Raw genomic sequence first — 24,369 nt, forward strand, 5'->3', positions numbered from 1 at the left:
CTCTGACGAGCGTCAACCTGTTTGTGATTCATACAAGATGTACCGTTCTAGTATTTCTGTACCTTCAAGAAACGGTCTTTAAGAGGTGGGCCAACCCACTGTGCAACATGGCATCTGTCTCTGCCTTCTACCAGCTCTTCAATTAAGAGCTTCCACTGAGAAGGAGGAGTGACTATAGCTGAGCAATGTTATTGATCAGTAACTTGGCATTCTTTCCCTCGTGCATGAAGGAACATACATGCCAGTACGCACTACTCAACAACAGCATTTCAGGATTTTCAGTATGGGCAATCATTTTAAGATAAATACAGAAACTGTTCTGGTTTCCTTAATTCTCCTAACAGCAGGGACACAATCGCAAGCACCAATAACCACCATCCAGGATTTCACACTTTGATGCAGCAGTGTATTGAAAAAGTACATAGTTTCTTCAAAATATATGAAAGCTACTGGGAATAATGTTTCTTCTAGAAGTAAGTGCTAGCACACCTGATGGCTTGGCAAAATAAAAATGTGTCACTTTAATTCCTAGAATTATGCCTTCTGTGTCGCTCTAGAATTTCTCATTTAAAGTTTATTTTCTTTTACCTTGCTGTGATCGTATGCCCCTGACAAGGGGGGTGTGGGGGGGGGGTTTATGCACAGAACAGAAAAAGGGAAGAGCTCAGTGATTCTTTTTCCAAGTAGGTAGATTCTCTGGCTGAACCTAGAAACTACATCTCATGACTGTCCCTTTTCCAGGCTTTTGCAATGAGTTTGCTTAATCTCAGCAAAACAACTCTTCTGCAGCATTCTCCCTGGAAATGCAGAGACTAATCTCTTTGCTTGCTCTGCAAGCAAAACAATGTTATACTTGCATGTAAGAGTTTCTTCCTCTGTGCGCGGCGTATGGCATATTTAGCATGTGTTTTTCTATGTAAAGTAAGTACCTGTGATTAGTCTTTTTAAGGGAAAAAGTTGAAAGTTCTTAGTTTAAGCACCAGATTAAACTCCAAAAGCAGGCATATACTAAGTTGATTCTTTTTCCAATTATCTAGCAGACTGCAGTATCCAAATTGTTCATCCTTCGCAAGAATCCAGAGGACAAAAAACTTAAGAGAGACCATTCTGTCCAAAACCAGTGTGTCTATACTAAATGTTTCGGAGGATGAACCATCATTTGTGTACAGTCCTTGAAAAAGGTCATTTATAAGTGAAAACAGTCCTTTAATACTTGCTAAAGGAAATCCTCTGCAGATAATGGAGCCTAGTGGTGAATCCACCTCTGAAGCATGTCCACTTCCTACTTTCTTTTTATCAATATGTGCTTCCACTGAGAGGGAAGAGTGATTATAGCTGAGCAATTTCAGTGGTCAATAACGTGGCTCTCTGTCCCTTGTGCATGAAATTATGCAAAAATTCAAACATCCAAGAGGGCAGAAGGCCTGTGAGGATGTGTATGTTTCACGCCTGAGTATTTGTTTTCTCTTTAGTTTGCATCAGTAGTGGTTCTTTGATGCGAATTTAAAGACTTATTTTTCTCAGAGCTGGTAAGGGAATGCTTGTCAAGCAAAAATAGAACACATGCAGAAGGCATGGGCACAAATAATCAACTCCCTGGGGTACTGAAGTGATGTGTTGGTATCTTTCTCTAGTTCTAAACAGATGGAACTCACCACAGGAAGCAAAATACAAAGAATCAGGTCACAGGCATGTGGACCTTCGGTGTGCAATACTCAGGCCCTCCGAGATGCCTGGAAGGAAAAAGCACAGGTTGACGCCCACTTAAGAGATATATAGGGAATAACTGTAGATCTGTTGTATCTGACCCTGTAACTTAATCTTGTGGCATTCAGAGGGAGAGTTTTCCCTTTGGCAATAGCTTGTAATAGCTACCACCTTGTTGGTGGTATGTTCTTTTGTTTCTTTTTAAAAAAAAAAAAACAAACAGGCCTGCATATTGCTCTACTAAAATTCAACATTTTGAAAATACTGCTTCCTACCCCAAGATATGTTTTCTTGTCGATGTTTTTTTCTTGCACTTCAGGCAACTTAATTTCCTATAGCTCAATACTATTTGTCCCAAAGCACTGAAGGATAGTGATAAAGAGCAGTGTGTGGTGCCCTCTGCCTATTCCACATGGAAGCTCTTTGCTGACTCATTTTGCAGTGGTGCATGTATTTACTGACAAAAAGATATCAGCTCCTTGCAGACTGAAAGTATAGGACCTGACCCTGCCGCTACTTTGTGTCTGGAACTCCTGCTGCTTGGCAGTTACCCTAAGCAAGCGCAAAAAGATATTGGTACCAAAGTGCTGTGGTATGGACACCATTCACCTAAGGGATGACAATCAAGATGAAAAAGGTTAAGAAATAATGGTTAAAAGTGCTGTCCAGTAGCTCATGTCTTTTGGAAGCGGTGGGAACACTTCTCTTTGGCAGTACTGTTCATTCACATTGTCCACAAACATTTTTAATAGGAATTTTTTAAACTGGAAGTGCTAATACGGAAGAGTATAATTCATCTGTAGGAATTCATTGATCTGTAATTATCTTAAAAACAAGAGAAACCAACAGTTCCTTACGCTTTCAAAAGACATCTAATGATTACAGAAAAATCACTATGGAACTACCCAGAAACCACCAGAAAATGAAATGAATATCCTCAGATACCCTTTTTACAGGAACGGCAAGGTGTGTAAACAAGCAGTATCTTTCACTAGATCAAGTGACATACAGAAAAAGACATTCTTCCAAGTATGAAAACTAAACTGTGTTTTACTCCTGTTTGCTTTTGTCGGAAAAAAAGTTACTGTTTCTCCCTACAGACCTTAACTCAATGTGTAGGCCATTATAGCTGTAAAAACATAACTAGGTTCTTCCACAAGTCATAAGAATGTGGGATTGCTCCTCTACCAGATGGAGAGTATTTTGCATCCATCCATTCGATGTCTGAAAGTTTCAGTCTCAAAAGGCAGTAAGAACACAGACCCCAACCGAGTCTGAGGGAAGATAAGGGTAACGAAGCAACACACAGGACCGCTCCAAAGAGATGAGAAGGTGACCAAACAGGGGGAGAAGAATGAATGTGGTCTGGTGTAGAGAACTTTGACTATGCCAGACACCAAAGTCTCTGCTAAAATCTGCGTAACGAACTTGAATTGTCTGGGGGTTTGCCCTTTCTGTGGTTGAAAATAGTAAGAATATAAAGCTTGGGGGGAAACTGCCTGTCTTGCCTTAACAAGTGATTCCCTAATACATTGCAAGGTGGCGGCTGTTTACTCAAGCGAAAGACCTCTAGAAATATGAAAATGCTGCACATAGTAATCGGTGTCAGGCTTCTTCGTTCCTGCGTGCCTCACGTATTTATGACTTCCCTTGGAACTGTTGCATCGTACAGTGGGAGGACCTCAGAGGCCGTATTTCGGTGCTCGGACAGTTTTTTCGAGTTTTTTGCTCAGTACGGTTTTTTCGTAGCAGCTGCCTCCTCAGAATTATTCCTCGTTTCCCTTGTGAGCCACTTTTATTATTTCAGCGCACGCAGCGGCGCGTCTCGCTGAGCCTCTCTGACATCTGGCCATGCGGTACCGCCAGCTGTTAGAGACGCCCGCAGGCGCTCGCCCAGCCGCCCGCGGAAACGCCTCGCTGCGTTATGGCCGCGCGGCCCGCCCGCTGCCGGCCGCCTTCAGAGGCTCGGCCCCAAGGCGCCGGCGGCGGTGGGCGCTGCCCCGCGCCGGGTCAGGGCAGCGGCTGCCGCGCACGACACCGATCGTCACAGAAAACGCCGTCGTGGACGGGGGTCCCTGCCCGAAAGCGTCAGGAAAAAGGCGGCGGGCGGCGGGCGGTGGCGGTGGCGGTGGGGGGGAAATGCCGCCGATTTACGATTTAGGTCTAGGGAAGCGGGAAGCGCTGCGCTTCGGTCGGGCACCGCAGAGGAGGACGCGGGGGGGCGGGCGGGGGGGGCTGCAGGGCCCGGCAAAGGGCGGTTGTGTCGCAGCTCCGCGCCGGGCCAACAGCGCCGCCTCCCGCCCGCCGCCGCCGCCGCCGCGCAGGGCTGGCTCCGCCCCGGCCGCTTCCGCAGCGAGCGGCGGCATGTGGCGGCCGGGGGCGGCCCGGGCGCTGGGCGCCGCGCGGCGGCTGGCGGCGGCTCGGCGGAGCGGGGCGGCGGCGGCGGCCGGGGCGCCGCTGGCGAGCGGAGCGGCGGTGAGCGGGGAAGGAGGGCGGGAAGGCGCCGAGGGCGGAGTAGGCTGGCGGGGCCGCGGCGCCGGCCCGGTCCGGTCCGGTCCGGCCCGATCCGGTTCGGTCCGGCCCGGTCCGCCGCCTCGGTGACGGCGGCCGCAGGCAGCGGGGCGCGGCCGGGGGCGGGCAGCGGGGTCGCGGCGGCGGCGGCGGGCCGGGCCGGGCCGCTGCGGCCTGAGGGGCCGGGCAAGGCGCTGCTGCTGCCTGGGGGCGTTTGCCGCGGCGTCGCGGGTTGCTGCGGCGGGGAGGAAGCCGTCTCCCGCCTTTCCGCCCCTCTCTCCGGTGGCAGGTGTGTTGGTGCAGCTTTTTCCTGTGGTTTTCATCGGTCTTTTTCAAGCTTTTTTTTTTTTTTAAACAGAAATTATAACTGAAACTCCTTTTTTTTTTTTTTTGAAGCAGAAGTGATCTGCAGCCCCCAAAAGTGGGCTGTAAGTTAGCTCTGAAAATACTGGTGACCTCTAGCAGTGAGACACAAACTGCACATAGTGAAGTATCTGAGATAAGTGGACGCTCGTGAAAATATTGGCCTGTGTCAGTGATGCGAAGTTGCTCAGTAACTCTCTGGGAGAGCAGAAGAAAAAAAGTTATTCTCTTTCCTAGTTCATTATTCCATGAATAAAATATTTTTCTCATTTTTCTCTTTTTTTTTTTCTCATTTTCTGTTTATTGCAGAAGGCCAGGATATTAGATGGCCTGGGCCATCCCAGGACTATAGCTGCATAGTTCTGTTTTGGCTCTGTAATATTAGTATTTTACTTGAGGATGGAAAGTTCTTCAAGAATCTATTTATGTGACAAATATGTAATCTTTAATTCTTTTCTTTTTAACTTTTAATTGCATTTTGTATGTTAGGAGTCTTCTCTACAGCAGCTAGAATATGCCTTAAAGGTGAAGAGCAGGACTGTTCACTTTATGAATTTAAGAAACACAGGAACTCTGAACAACAAAAGGTAAATTTTATTGAGCTGTTCGTACAACAATATTGGTAGTGCATTTTAAAATAAATCATTGCTAGACAGAATAGTCTGTAAAACTAATGTGTTGTAAATGTTGATATGATGATCTAGAGAAGTATAGGTATGTGGGAAAGCATTTTGGATGAATTTGGGAAGTCACTTAGGAAATAATTCACGTAGCTAAACATAGGTGTCTAAGCAGTAGCATTTTACATGCCTTAAGGTACATGACATTTCTACCTTGACTGGCATGACATTGCACAGTACCTGAGGAGACTTCACCCCTTCTGATGCAGCGATTGGATGGCCGAGAAGTATTGTGCATCTGTCTAAAATGGCTCTTAACTATTAAGTAGCTGAATTGCATCCTATATCCTCACCTGAAGGTCTTCAGTCCTTCACCCCCCTGGGTGTTCCTGCGGTGGTCTGGTGGCCCTCGCACGGGTGGTGTAGGGTGTATTTCGGTAGTTCCCTAGTAGGAAACTTTCTGTGTTATCATTTGAAAGATATTACATTACTGTAGTTCATAGTAACTGTAATCATGTTGTGTTGCCATATCCATTAGTGAAAACAAAAACGTTTTCACTGAATTATGTGTTGCTAGAGACACACACTCAGATACGCACTGTTAAAACTCGACACTGATGTGGATGCAAAAATAATGTGATTCAATGACATCTGGTTAAAGAAACTGATCTAGACTTTGTTCTCACGTGCCTATGTAGATAGGTCATTTGATACTGATGTTGATGTTTCTAAGTCTCTGCTTTTAGCTACAGCTGTTTTCTTATAATCAGATGGCATATGTTCTGTACAAGAAACGTTTGTATGTATTCACAGTTTCAAAACTAAAAAATTCTTGTGCAAAGTCCTTCTATGAAAATGCTTAATTTTGAACTAACTCTGTCCTCCTAGTACTCAGCGGTCCGTATGTCTAAGGAAAGAAGTACATATTCTTCATTTAGTGATCTCTGGTACCAAAATTTCAAAATTCTACCTCTGCTTGTGAGGTGCTTTGTTACCTACATTATCTTAAAGAGACCTGACTTCTTGTTTCACGCGAGCGTCTCTGTTTCCTCCAAGATGGCAGTCTTGTTATGTTTTTATTACAGGAGAAATACTGCTTTCCAAAAGAAAAAGCTTTTATTTCTAATTATGGGATTGTATGTCATGTGCAGCTGTTTAGATGAGACCACTTACGAAAAACTGGCTGAAGAAACACTGGACTCCTTAGCAGATTTCTTTGAGGATCTCACAGATAAGCCTTTTACCCCGGAAGACTACGATGTCTCTTTAGGGGTATGTTTTTAAGTTTCTGTTATTACCACTATAATGATTGCAGATCTCATCTTTGAAAGAGAATTTTAAACTAGTCACCTTAGTGCCCACGCTTAAAATATAGTGAGTTTTTACTATTTTAGTACTAAAAAATAAAAATATTTGAAAATATTAAAAATTATTAAAAATAATTTTAAAAAATATTCTTACATTTTGTTTTACTGACTGTAGCAGCTATTTTGGTAAAAAGTAACACTTGTTGTTACATAATTTGAAAATGAAAATGTGTCGGGTATAAACAAGGTCATGTTATAGAGTAATAAACCAGCACTAGAGGAGGCAGAAACTGTTGTATGATTTCATGGTGGTCCCTAAAACTTTCTAATCTCACTTTCATGTCTGACGCCACTAGTCAATTCCCTCAAGAAAAACACAAGGACAGGCCTATATAACATGTAACGTATATGTTAGGTGTAGTTGGTAGAGCAGCTTCTTTGATTGGCCTGCATACTGAGAGGCAGCATTTATCTTGACCAGGCAGAGTACCTGTTTTTCCTGATGATTCAGCCTGTGGTGGAGAGGAGCGGTAGGGCATGCAATGTTTGGATTATGATTTGCAAAAATGAGAAGAGAGTATGCATGGGACGAAGACTGCTGTCACAGGGGACGACAGTGGGAAGCTGCTAGCCTGACAGGTGGAACGTTTAATAGACCCCCTACGCATGTTCTTTTACAGGACTGGCAGACTCCTATCACAAAAGACAGTTCTATTTATTTAAGGAATTTATTAGTTTTATATAAAATTCCTGAGGTTAGTCATATGCTACAGCCCTCTGCATGACTTGGAGGAGGGAACAGTCTCTCCCTACCGTGCAATCTGCAACACAGGTTTTTCATAAACTGCCTAACTGGTGCTCTCTGTTCGTGTCTTGCCATGAGGAGGTTACTTGTTTCTAGCCCTGTCAGATGTGTGTTTATGCTCCAGGATATTGCACCAGATGGTCTGGGCTGCACTGTGCAAAAAAATTCCTGTAGCTTTCAGACCTGCTTATGTGTAACTCTGCATGATTATAACATTCGTTCTTTATTTCATATGACTAGAATAGAAGAGAACTTCTTGGTAGTCGAACCCTATAGTTGCACTCAGCAAATATTATTCGTTGCTTTAATTACATATAGAATTAATGAGATAGCTAATTACTTACTTGGTGAATAGCAGTGAGTTATTTAACCACTATAACCACTACTGTTTAGTATACGTTAGCACTTCAGTGTCTGTTAGGCTAGTTTAAAGACCTGAAGACAAAAAATATCAAAAAGATAAGCATTTCCTCCCTTTAATGTTTTTACACGCTTCATTACATGTAGGTCATAAGTCATGTCATAATTTTCTCTCTTGTAAATTTACAGCGGATTGTGTTTGATATTTGCTCACTGTGAGGCTCTGAGGAATTACTTTCACACCCGTATTTCACCAGTATTTCCATGTTGCATAGGCGACACGATTACCTGAAAATATGTAGTAGTTTCTGTGAAGAGTAAAAGCTTAAATGGTGCCAAGTTTACCAAAGTTAATTCCAAAGAAAAAAAGCTACTGTTATAGCAAGCCACAAGGTGGCGAACTTGATAAAGGTCGGCTACTGCTGTGAATTCTTACGAACTTTATTTCTTTGTGCAGTTTATATCGTAGTGCGCAGATGGAAGAAATCTCATGTGAAGAATATTCTTGTTACCAGGAACTAGCAAGCGTTCGTACAGTAGTACAAAACACATGCAGTGGTATTCCTCAAAATATGGTTAAAATGTTTTGCATTTTAAGTCCTTAAAACTTCCAGATGTGTTTTCTGATATTTCAGAAGCATTGCGAAGTGTGCGGGTAAAGGTGTTAAACCCAGCATTAGAAGTTAACCTTTATTTAATTTGTAATGATAGAGCAACAACACTCACCAGCAGCTGACACATAATAAAAGCAATGGTTTAACTTTTTTGTTAACTCTTTTGAAACCTATTTGCTTACAGTGTTTCTTTAATGTACAGGCATGACATTAATCATACTGAACTGTTACATGTGGCTCTAACTAGCATGTAAAAGAATACTCACACCTTTGTGCAGCCGTTCAGGGTTAATGATCCCGACATGCTCTTACTCTGTTGTATCTCTACAGGTCAGAGACCACTCAGATACAGTAAAGATTGAATTCGTGGCAGTCGAGAAGTAGTCTGGTTTTGTCATTCTTTAGACGAAATCAATATCCAGTTGTTATAACCTGCAGAACAATCCGATGGCAATGTTAGTCAGGGATGCCTTTTATTTTTCCATTTTATTGCAAACAGCAGTAAATCCATTATCAAGCACAGCAACAGTATTGAAACTGGAGTAAAGAATTCAAACCTTGAGAATATCACTTCACTGCTGATGCTTCTGGAGATATGTCAGAAACCAATAACACTGGATTACTGTATAGGGGAAGGAAGGTCTAAGCTGCTGCCTGTGCTGCCGAGTAGGATTGCAGGCAGTAGGTAGTCATAAATGAAAATATCTTTTTCCCACAGTTAAGTGTTTATACCTCGAAAATCGCCCTAGCAATAATAGCTGCTCTAACAATAACATCTTCTGACTAAGGTGGGGGAAAGTATGGATTCAGAAATGTGCTGTGTCACGCCGCAGGGCGTGATGTATTTGGGAAACTATAAATTGAATGTGAGTAACCGATTAGCAGAGTCATCAAACTATATTCTGTAGAGATGCCCTTTTTAACTGGCGTAATTCAGATCATCTGCAGGCTAAACAAATCCAAGTAGTGTCATTCTTTTACTCTCCAAATTAGGATAGAAATAGTCTCATCAGAGTTAGAGCTGTTCTTCAAAATCTGCTTCTGAAAATGCCATAGAAATATGAATCGTGTTGTGGCTAAGAAATGTGAGTAAGAGGGGAAGAAAAAGCTCACTAGGAAAATGGTCTGAAGTTGGCAAAACTGAAACAAAGCAGAGCTCACTTTAGATGTGAAATATTCTTGAGGAATAATTCAGCGTGTGCGCAATGCATCAGAATTACAGGACAATGAGTTTTGTTTATTCACTTGGAAGCTGTTACAGTTACTTAAAGAAAAGTTAGGTGAGCCTGCGCAGCTCAGGAATTCAATAATGGCACGTAAAGCTGCTTGAGTTTGAACTGCACCGTTTCTCCATTGTTCATGAACAGAAAGGTTTGTTACTGGTTATGATGTTACAGTCTTTGCAAAATGAACTGGCCGTCCTTCCAAGATGGCAGGTCAAAGTTGAAAAGTATTGCTTAAGTAGTGCTCCTGTGAATAGTACAAACACACTAAATCAAACCCTGTCCAGGAGGGTTTAAAGTCTAGGTCAGGCTTGAAGATATGCAGGTTGTCACAGGTGTGAGATGAAGTTGTTGACATCTGATGATAACTCTTCCAAGCTATTATTGTTTGGAAAACTTTTGAGAATATGATGCAGGGGTGTGAGTTTCTGTTTGCCTATTGTAGATGATGTAATTCTTGTCAAGTAACAGGATACAAACTTTACTTAATTTCTCATCTATTTGTTTCCTTTGTGATTTAAGAGTGGAGTTCTAACAGTTAAATTAGGTGGAGACATGGGAACATATGTAATCAATAAGCAAACACCAAACCGGCAGATTTGGCTCTCCTCACCCACTAGGTAAGTTATGTGTTATATGTAATGCTTGGAGACTGGATTGAAATGCGTTTTCCCTTTTTCTTAGCCTGCCGTGGACTAGGTAATATCCTTTTCAAAAATAACCCTTTCCTTCATTATTTATTCAAAACATGATCCATTTTAAGTGTGTGATGAAGGTTTGTTATGGAGGTTTGTGATGCAGTACGGTGTACTAATATGCCCTAATTAATCCGGTGAATGTGTAATACAGAATTTTCACATCCTGTTACAGGCCAAAGCCACTATACAGGGGAGTATAGCCTATTCATAGGAAAAATAAACAGTCATGATTAAAGAACAAAACAAAACTTCTGCTGGAAAAAGAGAGATGATAATATTATGATCTAAACCACTCTTTGTATTTAAACAGGGTGGCTCCTTCCTCTTTAAGCTTGTGGGATTTCCTGCTTTATATGTTTATGTGCTCTCTAAACGGTGGTTTTTGTCAGGCTCCTGTGCTTTGTGGGAGCCTTGGCTAGCAGTTCCCTCTACCTTTCCAAATACTGTGGTTTGATCCATTCCAGGTTTTCTGGTTGGTTTGAGCTAGGAGGGCAGCCAGATGTGTGGGAAAGTGTTGTAGCTGCCTCCCCCAAAATTTATGTTATCTCCACTGTCCCGGAGAAGGAGCGGAGGGAGTCCAACAGTGCTACTGGTAAAGGAACCAGCTAGCTGGAAACAATAAGCACTCACAATACCTGTGCAGGCATACCTCTTGCAGGTTGCTCAGAAAGAACATGTTAATTGCTAAACCAGGAATGGTTTTGCAGTGATAGGATTTCGTAGTAGGACTCATGTGGAAAAAATAAGCCTGGTGGAATTTAAGATTTTTAAGATAAACAATATTGAGGAAATTACAATTATAGGAAATAAAATTTTCCTGAAGAAAATTTGAACTCTGTCATGGTACACTTTTGTACTGGCATAGTGTATTAGGTTAGCCATTTTTCACTACTACTAATTCCTTTCTCCTCCCAGAATCTTTTTTCTTCTTAAATAATTATTTAACGGGGCTGTGACTTGCTAAGGCAGAGGCCTAGCAGATAAGCAAACCTTTTTATTTATGTGTAGACAGATGCAGGCTGCGTGTCATAAGTTGTTCATTCCATATTTTTTGTGTTAAGTATAAATCAAGAACCTTGATTCTGCATAAGTAGTTTTCATCTGCTTTTGCAAACCAGAAGTCAGAGAGTTTAGATGTGTTTGGAGCCAACCCTAGCTCAGAATACTGGATTTGCAGAAAATATCGGTGGTTTTCACTTTTTGATTGCTCCTGCAGTTTGGGAAAACTCACAATAAAATAAACAAACTGAACTTTCTCTGATGGGATTTTTCAGTGTCTGTGATGAGATATGATTCACCAACAAACATTTGGTTTTGTGCGTCCTTACTGGTAATACAGTAAACACTGATGTTTCCTGGAAGAAAATGCTACAAGTCCACTTATTTCCTAATTTCTGAAAATACGTGTTGCAACTTCAGCAAATACTATATGATCTGGAGTGACATGTTTCTTATATGCAATGTTCTGAAAAGTGAAAGAAATGAACATTGCTACCAGTGATGGGGGGTGAAGAGGTTGAATTCTATGTCTGGGAAAGTTGTACAGTAAACGTAGAATTTTTGAGTCTTTATGACCATAGCCCGAGGAAGACAGTTGCTTCAGATGGGAGAAAGAGCAATTCTCTTGAATCCTTTTAACCTTCAGTTTGCTCTACTTGCATACACTCAGGTGAAATTAAGTCTGTGTTTGTAAAGCTTTATTTAGTTCACAATTTAAAAAAAAAGTGTGTAACCTACCATTAGTGTGGTTGCATTAATTTTTTGTAGCTCCTTTAACTAAAAAGGCTTTTTAAACATTACGCAATATCTCTAATAATGCCTTCATGTGCTATTTAATTCTTCTCACGTATTGTTTATATTTCTCCTGGAAAGTCTGAATATCTTTTTATTTACTCTGTATTTAACCTTTTGAGACGTTTGTTAAGAGTTCAAAAGATCCTTGCTGAAATGATATATTTAAAGGAGAAAAATCATATTTATACACCTTTTTGAAGATTCAGAGAACTGAGTTATTTGACATGTTAATGGTATCACTGATATTTACTAAAAAATGTTCAAAAACAGTTCACATAACTTATCAGTGCCTTTTCTTCTCTACATATGTCGATTAAATGACCTGTCCTAGCTTCACTTGCATGAACAGTTTCAGCCGGTTCTGTCATTTTGTAGGAGCGTTACCATGTTTTTTACTGTAAGGACAAAGTGAGAAATGCATAATAAAGTAACCGGAGACTTAATCTTGATTCAGAACAGTTATCAGTTTACATAAAGCAAATGAGATTTCTCTGGAAGCTGGTAGTCCTTTTGATTTACCTTTGCATTTGTGGCTTCTGATAGTTTGGTTAGTGGTCTGAAAGTTATTCCTTTGAGTATTGTGAATAATTCAGAATATTCAAGGTTCGGCTAGTGTTTTTGTTGTTTGTAGACAATGGGATGGTCTGCCTCCTAGCAGACTTGAGTACTGGATGGTTTAAGTTCCAAGGCATTTTCTCCTGGGAGTACAAGCCCGAGGGTAAGAGGGATGGTTCCTCCCTGCCCCCCTGCTGTGCCAAGCACTCCAGTCCTTTCTCTTTTCTTAGCTTCTCTAGCCAATGTTAACAGCAATGAGCGCCTTTCAATCGTTGCTCCTGTTTTACAAGCCGAGAATTAGGTGGATAGGAAGGTCTGGAGTGGAATCCTGTTTGAGTTTTTCTTGATGCCTAACTGTAAGCTGGAAGGATCAAGTTCACCTGCCAGCAATTACACGACTGCACGGGGGACATCAGGTTTTTAAAGACAAATCTCCCGCACAGGAATATGTTTGCTTTCAGTTAGCAAATTCCTTTATTGCCTTTGCAGTGAAAGCGAGAGTGTTGGTCTGTGTTCTGCTCTGTTTAGCATATCTGCATGTAATACTGCTGTAACAATTAGTAAATAACATTGACCCAGTCTTTTACAAATGTTCTTTTTAATATTTATGTGTAAGAAAATTATGTGGGTGAGGGAAGAAGGGAGAAGGGGAAGAAATTGGAGAACTCAGTGCAGAAAGCAGGAAGGGAAGGAGTTCATGTCTGCCAGGAATGACTGATACATCTTGTCACCTTTCAAATATATCTGTAGGATGGCTCAGCAGTTCCTGGCAGGCCTGGCCATTTCTGTTCCGCTTCCCCACACTGCCCACCCATTTTTCTCTATGCAGTCTATTTCCTTTTCCTGGGTGCTCTCCAGGTGGCATTATGCATACTGCTCCCAGCAGCTACTCAGCAATAATCTGTACTTAACAGTTTTGTGTGTTTTGTTTTCTAGTGGGCCCAAGCGCTATGACTGGACTGGACGGAACTGGGTATATTCTCATGACAGAGTATCCCTTCATGAACTGCTATCAAAAGAATTTTCAACAGCATTAAAAACTAAACTAGATTTGTCCTGCTTAATATATTCTGGGAAAGAAGACACTTGATAATTTTCTACCTCATGGAAATTAAAAGACTTTAACCAGGAGCCCTTCTGTGGTTTCTAAAGTACCTGAACTTAATTCTGTTGTTGTTTTTCTTCACCATGTTGTGTAACAACATGAAAGTAATAATTTTTCTTTAGTGCTCAGTGTTTGGGTTTCTGTGTCACTGCTTGAATTTGTACCCATGAAGTACAGACGGCTGAGTTATCCATACGTTCCTATCACTGCATTTCTTACTCTTAGCTAAGAAGTGAGTCGTGAACTCCTCTTGTCCATAGCTTTGTTTGGATGTAGGATCTGGCTGGTCTGGTGACTTTTGACCAGTGCACAGCTTCTTGTGCTGGGGCCTTCACCCCAAAGAAGTAGCGCCAGTGGATCGCATTGGCAGGACTTGTGGTACTGTGAATGGGCTGCATTAAACCTTGAGGCCAGTGAAGGGAGCCTGGTGCAATCGAGAGCAAGTAAGGCATCACAGTCTAATTGAACACAATGGTAAAGGAAATGAGTGTGGTGGGTAGAAATTTTTCATATTGTGTAATAGATATAGTAGGAGTTTTTTTAAGCTGAATTTTAAACTGCATGCAGGTCTGTGTGGTTGTAAGCAGTACGTGTAACTGAAAAAGCTGGTTGATCGTATTTAAGCTGTGCAGCAGTAACTTTACAAACATTGTGTTCTGTTACTGTGAATTTCTCCTTCTGTTCCCTTTTGTTCTTTGAAGAGTAAAAATACGTAATTTACTGACTGCTTTTTAGTTGAGCAAAATGAAGATCCTCTCATAGCTAAAATTAGCATTACTTTTTGTACTGCTGCATTTCTAAGAAACTGAATGTAGATTTTTTTTTCACCATAATGCAACAAGGCTTCCATTAGTACTGTGCTGATGCAGAAACATTTGCCTTTTTGCCTCTTAGAATTGAAGAAGTTGAATCTGCTTCAGACTGTTAAGAAAGAGGAATGAAATAAATTATATACGGCAGATCTTAAATGAAAAAAAAAACCCTTTTTAAAAAGAAATTGTGAAATGCAGTAAAAACACTACAACACTTGGTACTGTTGTAATATTACCAATAATGGGTTTTAATTGTTTGTGAAATGGGAGCACAGAGTTACTCACTGATTCTTGAGGAATGGTTAAACCATACTCTTAAAAATTTTATCATTGTATGAAAAGATGTCCGGTGCAAACTCTCCCCCCCCGCCCCGGTTCTTGATTTTTCTGACACTTGTGTTTAGCTTGGCATGATTTTCTGGCTAGCTAGAATTATTGCAGGTGCAATAATTTGTCGTAGAGAAACAATAGCTATGTAGTATGATTGCCTAGTACTTGCATTTAAAATAGAAGTCTTGTTACCAGCTATTTCCCACCATTAAATAGAGCAAAAGTAATGTTTCACTGGAGCTGGTTCGTGGTTAATTGTGCACGCCGTATTTGCATGTTTTTCAGTCAAAATAAAAAAGAAGACAGTTATCTGAAAATTTAAGTCTACTAGATGAGGTGAGTACAATGACTAGCAACTGGTATGAGTAGAAGAGACTAAAAGATACCATTTTACAAAGCAAAACTAGATATAGAACTTTTTTTACTTTTGGAACAGTAAAACTAATTTGTAGCATGTGAAGAATGGTAATAATTCAGCTCAGTCTCTCAGTTCATAAAGCTAGATTTACTTAGACACATCTGTACAGACAGTAATGAACTGATATTTGAAGCAAGGGTACTTTCTCCTGGTTCTTACTTTGTTTAATTACAAGTAACTTGTGTAATTATTCTGCTGACTTTCCAAAATTACTTTCTTAAGTGATTTGCATGCAACTTATATTCATTGACATACATCAGAAACCCATTTGGAGCTTCACCCACCATTCCCTTTCATCTTGAACAATTGTTTACACCGCAATGAAGTTGTATGTAGAATTTGGAATCCTTTATATGATAGAGATATTTCAGTCTGGGATGATAAAGGAAGTCACTGCAGCTATGCATACCGTGTTGAATTTGTTTCTTTAAATGATTACTGCAAGGAATCTGTTAAAAATTTGGCTAGTCAATGTGAATTTTATATGAGCACTCAAGGTTTGCTTTTGAAATGTTGTCCTCTTCAACAATGATGTTACTGCTGTTTATGCAAACAGTTTCCTATTTTTAGGTAGCTGAGTACAAAATGGATTTAATTTAACTGGTGAAGATGAATGGCATCAGTAAGCTAGAACCAGAGGATTTTGTCTCAAGGTGCAGTGTGAATATTAGAGCAGGAAACGTGTGTTGCTTTAATGCTTGTATCAAATTGTAAGTATGGGAAGAGACTACATCAGTCTTCATGCCTGAACAGTGGAGGCACAGGAGGAGCTCTCGTCCTAATGTCAGATATTACGTATTTCCCCAAGACAAGTCTTGTGCACTATTTTATGCTTCTGTGTCTTCTTTATATTAGCAGATCACTCCATAGTTACTCACTTGACATCATGGCAGTAATTTCTTGCTTCACTTCTCAAAAGAAATAGCTGAAGGATAATTCTTTGATGATGCTTGCTACAAACAAACTTAGTAACAAGGAGAACTGTCACATTTCAGGCAGCTTTTCTTCCTACAGAGCAAATTGCTCCATCTTTCGTCAATGGAAACCCACAGAATACCTTTGAAAGACAAGTATGGACGTTTGTACTTTGAAAGACAAGTATGGACGTTTGTAGCTGCACTGGATATTCCAAATAGGGACTCAGTGAAGAAAATGGGGGGGGGGGGGGCGGGTTTCCTGTTTGGCAGGTATAGAACAGCTAAACACTCTTCTGCAGATGATGGTTGTATTTCTGCTTCTCTGCTACAGTCTGAAAGTCTTACCACTTCATCCTGAGCTGAAGTCCTTTGTTCCCTGCGTGCCAGTGAGTTCTTTTGAATGTTTTAATTGATTCATGTGGTTGAGTTAAGCTCACAACAGCTGCTTTCAGCCTGCATTTGTCACAAAATACTACTTTTGTTTCACGGGAGTTGTGTGCCTAAATGCTTCTCTGGTGTTTGTTGGTTCTTTTTACTTTCTAATTGCGGTAATTCTCAAGAAATTTTACCCCTTCCTTGCAAGACTGCTGCAGATAATGGAATCATCCCAACTTGTTTCCTCATAAATCCCGAAGTCTTTTAGCTGCTTCAGTAAATAGGATAAAGACCTGTCCTGAAGAGGTGATACCTGAACAAGGGTAGGAGGATTTGCAGAGAGGTTTATGTTTGATTACTTGACTCAGGTTTGCCTTTCAGCTTTTAGTTAACCGTTTAACATGGTGATTGTGCTAACTTAGTTCTGAAACGTGCTGGAGTCTTGCAGCAGTGAGTCCTTGGAAGGAAGGCAGAGGCTTGCCAAATTATCTGGAAGAACATTCAAAATAAAAGAGGAAGCATGGGAGGGGCAGAAGAAAAGGCTATCAGGAAGAGATTGAAAGTGCCCAAAGGCTGATGTTGGCAGGGCAGTGAAAAGAGACTAGGGGCAAGCTGCGTCATGTTGCGGCACCTTAGGGGATGATATTTTAAATTTACTGCACACTATTATTTAGAATTGTAACCACTCACATGGATGCTCCAGTCTGAGTTGTTGACCTTTTTTTCTTTTGTAATTCCTATTTAAAGATATGAAAAAGGTGTTCAGAATGATGTTTCCCCTTCTCCCAGACTATGTAAACTGCACGGCTGGCAGTCATGGAACAAAGAGAAGATTCATGACCTCCACAGAAGATACCCAGTGGAGACTCCTTCCCTTGGGAAAGAACACACAGAGCTGTGAACAGATTTTTAACTGTTATTAGTTACAAACATTTTTGGAGTTCATGTTAAAGGGTGGCAAAATTTGGAAAAGCAAATAATAGATATTTAAAACAAGCCACTTAGTGCAGATGCTGCCTTCTCCAGATCCTTTTGGTCCTGGTAATTATGCCATGTGATCAGTATTACAATGAGTAATTTTGTAAACATTGTGAGTTTCTGGATCTAGGCTCTTCATCTATGTTCTATACTGTTCTACTAAAAATAAGAGGAATAATAAGTATTACTCCTTTTTAGAGTATTTGACAACCAAGCATCATAATGCCACTACTAGGAAAGTAAATATTTTCCTTTTTTCTGTAGCGAGAGAAGTAATACGTGAAGTTTTAAACATTCATTAAGGAAGTAGAGATCCAGCACTGTGTAAAGCAAAAAAAAAAAACCTGACACATACCTGGAAGTAAGACTAAATTTCCACTCCTTATGCCTTGATTCACTCTGCCTGAATGCTGTAATATTGTATTGCTGATTATAGATCCTATCTATAGCTGAGGGCTCCCCCCCCCCCCCCCCCCCGTTTGGGGCTTTTCAGTCTGTAACTCACTTAAAGACTAGCGCATGCACATGCATGTTAATAATTAACTAGAGCTACAAGCAGGGCTTTTCAAAATACCGTTTGCATGCAGTCTGGTATTTACTGTCAATAAAATAGGCTCTTTCTGCTCTCTGTGCCTCCTTCCAAAGTCCAGCGCCTTCACGGAAGAGCACCGTTTACCTTCTTTATCTTAATTTCTGTGTGAGAAAACTGCACTAATGTAGTGTTCGCCTGACAGGGAAGAAAACAGTCTGAATTAAGAATGCTTTGGGAACCTAAAATCTTCAGCAGCTGCTGAAAAATAAGCTGCAGTTTCTCATTAAATTATAATTAGTAGTTAATAACTAACTATAGTTAATAACTAACAAATTATTGGAAAACTGAATCTGAAAGTGACTTCATTTCACAGATCTGATACTGCAGGAGCTTTACGGTTTACTTTCAGAGAGGATCACATTGGGTTTAATCGCAAAACCAAGGAGATAAGGAATTCTTTGTGACTTCATTGCTTTACAATGGCCAAGAAATGAGACTCCAAAGAATCCTGTTAGAGCTGTTTGGCCTTCTTGCCTTTCTCCTTTCAGCTGGAGGACATCAGTGATCCCAGAAAGCTGATATCTCTGGAATTCCAGTCTGAAGTATAGTTCAGTTTCGGTAAGTTCAGGTTTCAGGACCATATTGGTAAGACTTGCAGAGTGACACTCACTGTTTTGGCCTGAAAACTGAGCTGCTGTGCCTTCTGCTAATCTTCACTGTTTCAGCTGTGAGCGATGATATGAACACCCAGCTCCTGAGAGCTGCCAGAGCACATCAGTAAAACTGAGGGAAGCTAGCCATAGATGCGCTGTGCTAAAAGGCAGGAAATAAATAAAACACAGATTCAGAAGCATGCATGGAGTACTGCACTGCGCATTGTAAAAGCTCGTTCAAAAGTCCTCGACGTGGACAAGTTTGCATGAGAAATTATCCCGAGTTACTAACAAAAAATACATAGAAACGGAGAAAAACAGAGAGGCGGGGGCTCCCACGCCCCCCCCCCCGGGCCGCTAAAGCAGGCGAAGGAGCCGCGGCCGCTCCGCACCGACACCCGTGCGGGCCGGGCCGGGCCGGGCGGGGGGCAGCGGCCGCGCCGCGGTGACTCAGCGGGCGCGGAGCCGCGTACGCCGTGTGCCGGGCGGGACCGGTATTTCCTGTTCCCCGTGTGAGTTGGAGCGTGTGCGCGGAAAAGCGGGAGGTGCGGGGGGGGGGGAAGGAGGCGCAGGTGGAGCCGCGCCCGCGGAGGGGCCGCACCGCCCCGTCGGGCCGCGGCCGCCCCACCTGCAGCGCGGGCGGCACCTGCGGTGCTGCCCGCCCCGGCGGCCGCGCCGCGCCGCCCCGTCCCGTCCGCCCGCCCCGGCGGAAGCCGCCCGGCGCGGGGGAGCGGCGCGGCCCGGCCCCGCAGTCGCAGCCTCTCCCGACGGGCGGCGGCGGCAGCGGCAGGGCAGCTCCAGCTCCGCGCCGCCGCGCCCGCGTCCGCGCAGCCCCCCGAGCAGGCGAGTACCCGCGGGGGCGGCCGCCCCCCCGCCGGCAGGTGCGGACCCGCCGCCCCTCCTCGTGCCGCGCTGCTCCGGCCTGTCCTCCCTTCACCTTTGTCTCTGTCTCCTTCTTTTTTTTTCCCCCTTCTTTTTTTTCTCCTTCTTCTTTTTTTTCTCCTTCTTCTTTTTTTTCTCCTTCTTCTTTTTTTTCTCCTTCTTCTTTTTTTTCTCCTTCTTCTTTTTTTTCTCCTTCTTCTTTTTTTTCTCCTTCTTCTTTTTTTTCTCCTTCTTCTTTTTTTTCTCCTTCTTCTTTTTTTTCTCCTTCTTCTTTTTTTTCTCCTTCTTCTTTTTTTTCTCCTTCTTCTTTTTTTTCTCCTTCTTCTTTTTTTTCTCCTTCTTCTTTTTTTTCTCCTTCTTCTTTTTTTTCTCCTTCTTCTTTTTTTTCTCCTTCTTCTTTTTTTTCTCCTTCTTCTTTTTTTTCTCCTTCTTCTTTTTTTTCTCCTTCTTCTTTTTTTTCTCCTTCTTCTTTTTTTTCTCCTTCTTCTTTTTTTTCTCCTTCTTCTTTTTTTTCTCCTTCTTCTTTTTTTTCTCCTTCTTCTTTTTTTTCTCCTTCTTCTTTTTTTTCTCCTTCTTCTTTTTTTTCTCCTTCTTTTTTGTCCCATGTTTCCTTCCCTTTTTTCCTCCTTTATCTCTTTCTCCCCCCTTCCTTTCTTCATTCCCAGGGCGCACTCTCAGTACTTTTCCCGCGGGCAGCGGCGGCAGCGCGGTCCTGCGCGCCCTTGGGCGCGCAGGGCCGGGCGGGGGCTGGGGATCGGCTTTTCTCTAACAGGATTAAGCGGCTCTCGGTGTTTTTTTTCCATGCTGAGTGTTTTCCGGGCGACTGCGATACTACGTGGGAAGTGGGAGAGATGTCACCGATGAATCAGGGGTTTTTGTTTACTCGGGCTTTTTTCGCTGCAGGAGGGGCGGATCCCATGACAGACGCGCACCTCAGGCTGTAAGGGTTTGGGCCGCCTTTGTTGTACACAAAATTCCTGAAATCTTTATGTTGGCATAAAGGCATAAATCCTGAGTGGATTCCAGCCGTGCCTCGGGCTTTGGCTAACTGGGTCAGGGGAAGTTTCAAGTTTACAAGGAACTCTTAAAACAAAGGAACAGGCGGTTCCAGAAGCCAAAGGCTTTATTGGCGTATTAAAGTGCCTTGGCATCACTCTTGTTTGTGGTACTGCAGCCCAGGTACGTTAGATTTCCATCAGGCCAGTGCGGAGGCTGTTCTACCAGTGCATGTGCTTGTCCTTGTTGTCCTGTTTTCTCCCCCTCTTTCCCTCCCCCTCCTTCATACCTGTTCCCTCCCTATGTTTTTCCTCTGTCTGAACTTACCTGCGAGTGATCTCTCATGTTGGTTGTCTGAAAATTTTCGTCCTACCGATGTTACTTTCTAGTAGTTTTTCACTTAAAACAGCTAAAAATGCTGAATAATCTGCTCCCTAGCTTCACTTTATAAGCTGAGGTTGAATTCAACAGCTAAGATGGTATTTCAAAGCTCTAAGCCCCACAGCTCTGCTCCAGCAGAGGCCACCAAAGGTCTGCTTTGTTTTAACCTTTGGTTGTAATTCTCAGTGTGGGATGGTGTTGAGACAAATTAAAACGACTTTTCTTTTCCTTTGCTCAGTAAAATCTGATTTTAAAGGTAGTAATTTGGGACTTATTCAAAAAAAAAAAAAAGCACACATGCTATATTGATTCTTTTTTTTCTGAAGAATTCGCAGTTCAAGGCTCCACCTGTAAACTCTTCCAGGCAATGATCCTTGTCAGGGTCCATGGGATCTGGGTGACAAGGGGCAGAGATTAGAAAGGGTGGTGAGTTTTCTTAAGTTTGTATTCGTTGCTCGGGCATCGGTGACTTGAAAAGGTTTGCAGATGATTTGCATGTAGAATGCCTGTGTGTGCTATTTAGAGATGGACAGTAAGACTTGTACTTAGTTCTATAACCTAACACTTATGAGGGCTTTCATCAAGCTTCAAGACACATCAAGTTCCTTCAAGAAAGGTTCATCAAGAACCTTTCTGCCTGTGTTTGACTTTTAGATGAATTTACTGTTATAATTGCTTGCGGACTGTTCTATGCAAACATTTTGTTATGTCCTAAACATTGCCTCCAAGTAGTGGTAGTGACTCTAGTGACTTTGTCCCTTATAAATTGAAGTCATACATACTGAAACTAGGTCTAACTTTGCTTACATCCTGCATTGCCCTATACTAGAATATCAGTAACTGCAAATGTACTCACTACAACTCTACTGGATTTTTGTAGGACTAATGATGTATACTGTAAATTACCCAGTGGGGTTAGAGTGAAACCAATATCTTGATAAGAGCAAAAGCTCAGTAAAGCTCTTCAGAATAAAGCATCAGAGTAATTAAGTGTCAGATACTTTTTTTGATTGCTTAATCCTCATTTCCTGGTTCTTGTAAGGACAACCAGGAAATCTTTCTCGGTGATTAAAATAGCGTATAGACACTGAAATCGTTCACAAAACGGGATATGTTACACAGTTATACAATGTAGATGATTAAATGCTTCAGAAAGTTTCTGGACCATAATAATCCTGAACTGAGGAATGATATAATATTCCAGTACTGCTTCAAAGCTGCATTTAACCTGAAGCGTCTTGAGACAATAGCAAGCATGTGTCTGTGTGTGTTTTAATAGTTTCCAGCATTATCTGTCTCCAAAACTTCCTTCTAGGGTAAAGGAAATATCTTGGTATAGGACTGTTCTGTTTTAATTGCTGAAATAACAGTATTTACATAATCAAGGACTGTGTAACTTGTGTCATGCCTTGGTTGCATCAATTTCATCCTATTGCAGCAATCTTGGAATCAGTCCTTCTACTAAAGGGGAAGAGTATAGACATAGTGAAATAGCTACAGTTTGTTGAGACTAGAGATTTTCAAATCTAGCTTATTTTCAAAGGCGTATGAAGACACTAAGATTACCGGGGACAAAATGAAATCTGCATAAGGCCTGTGAATCTTAATCCCAAATTGCAGTGAGCTTCAATGAACTTTAGATGACTTTTCCAAAATGAGATAATTGATTTATAAAACAACCATTTATGACAGTAAGATACAGGCTTTAATTTTTAGGTCTGTCTTCTAATATGGATTTTGCCAAAGTGCAGAATGTTTAAAAAAGGGGAGTTACAAACAGGGGTTGCAGCCCTGAGTGGGATTACTAGATTTGCATTGCTGTGCTGACGCAAGGCGCACCAGTGCCTGCCACCCTTCATAGTTATAGGTTTGGTTTCAGTCCCAGGACCAAGTAATAGAAACTGTTTGTGAATCCCCAGAGAAGTACTCAGGTTTAGAATTACTACCCAGGCAGATTTATCTCCCTAACGCTTTTGTCAAAACAGAATAGTTCAGCCACAGTGTGCTTTTCTCAATTATTTTAATCTAGCCTCTTCCTTAGAGAAAAGAGCACTGGATTAGATCCTTTATGCCTGATCATTCCTAAAGCATGCTTAGTTGTTGCCTCCAGGGTCTTCAGGGCTTTTTGCTGCCCTTTAACAGTCAATATACTTTACCAATACTAAGCTCCTTACAGCTACACGTCTCACTTTGGAAAGTGGTTTAAAAAAAAAAAAAAAAAAAAAAAAAAGGTCTGTCTTTAACTGTTAAAGTGCTGAGGTTGTTTTGGCTTAAACAATGCATAATGAACACAGTGCTGACTGCAGTATGGGAATTAAGCAGCTTACTGCAGCAGTGACCACTACGGGTCACTTCACAACTTAAAAACGAAGAAATCCACCAAACATTAATAATTTATCAGATAATTGCTTTTTGAAAATTCATGGTGTTAGGAATATTTTGGATTTTTTTTTCTTTCAAAATAAGAATGCAGGCTTCATAGTAACTCCTTTTTATCCAGCATTATGAGAGTCTGTGGAAGTTTTGAACGTATTTAGAAAGTCTGTGAACCAAGTCTAGAGATAATGGAGAGATCCATGGGAGCCCTTAGTCTGAAATCTTGTTTAGTACTTCCCAGGTGAACGTTCCTTGTTTTTAGAAGACATAAATTACCCAAGTATTCCTGAATTTAGGTCGACGTTGTCATTGTGTATCTGAGTCTTGGCACCTCAGAGATTACCGTGGTTCCTAATTTAGTGCTTTGGAGAAAAGGAAACTCATTAATTCATATGTATAACACTTTAAACAAAAATACCCTGTGACAGAGTGGTAGCGTCAATAATAAGTGTGTGAGAACAATGCAGAGGTAAGTTTGCCTGGGAACTGCTGTTTGCTCTGATTTTTCCCAGGGCCTGCTCCCTTTCCAGGCCATCATCTTTGCCTGTGTTTTCCGCTAGCAATCCAGAGTTGCTTTTGAGAAATGGTACTTCTTTTTATTTCCAAAAGACTTGCAGATTATCTCAGGTGTGGCCTATGTATGTATGGGAAATGTCAGATTTACGATCTCTGCTTAAGCGTGGGTCTGTTTTCATTAGCCAGTCAGGGCACCAGTTTAGGTATTTTGGACCAGTTCAGATTATTCCTCAGATTGGCTCAAAGAAACTGCTCCCAAAAGAGTTTAGTTGTCATCACTGTCATGACAAACCAAGTCTTTAACATCTGCCTGCACTGTATTATTGATAAACTGGGCCTGCACTCAGCAACGTTCAGCTTCATCTGCACCACAGTTTCACATGTTTGCTCAACCTCTCTGTTGTTTGTTCTGCCCCTGCTAGCCATTTTTAAAAGAGAAATCACCAGAGAAAACCCATAAATCCCACGCGTCACTGTTAACAGCAGTGCTGTCTATAGTCCAGCTTGTGCTCTCTGTTCTAACATCTGCTTCATCATCTAG

At 41.7% G+C, this 24,369-nt stretch overlaps 2 protein-coding genes across 8 annotated transcripts in view; both read left to right on the top strand.

Moving 5' to 3' along the window:
* The first annotated feature begins 4,071 nt into the window (after window positions 1-4,071).
* Window positions 4,072-16,644, top strand: FXN (frataxin). The gene is made up of 5 exons (XM_068926607.1): window positions 4,072-4,182; window positions 5,071-5,168; window positions 6,353-6,473; window positions 10,033-10,130; window positions 13,494-16,644. Exons 1-5 carry the CDS (start codon window positions 4,072-4,074, stop codon window positions 13,645-13,647), a joined length of 582 nt encoding a protein of 193 aa, XP_068782708.1. The 3' UTR covers window positions 13,648-16,644.
* Window positions 16,645-18,367: 1,723 nt separating this feature from the next.
* The window catches only part of TJP2 (tight junction protein 2), a 67,973-nt gene continuing 61,971 nt past the window's right edge, over window positions 18,368-24,369 (top strand). Inside the window, exon 1 of one of the 7 annotated variants that reach the window (XM_068926605.1) lies at window positions 18,368-18,642. Coding sequence is in view for 1 of the 7 variants with exons in the window: in XM_068926598.1 (XP_068782699.1) it covers window positions 20,477-20,499 (23 nt within the window). In the remaining 6 variants the exon portion in view is untranslated. Of the gene's footprint in view, window positions 18,643-19,034; window positions 19,190-19,391; window positions 19,559-20,162; window positions 20,739-24,369 lie in introns of those variants that run through there. The other 6 variants (XM_009672061.2, XM_068926604.1, XM_068926601.1 and 3 more) reach the window with 6 other exon arrangements.

This window comes from Struthio camelus, chromosome Z (genome assembly GCF_040807025.1).
Source record: "Struthio camelus isolate bStrCam1 chromosome Z, bStrCam1.hap1, whole genome shotgun sequence".
Taxonomy (NCBI): domain Eukaryota; kingdom Metazoa; phylum Chordata; class Aves; order Struthioniformes; family Struthionidae; genus Struthio; species Struthio camelus.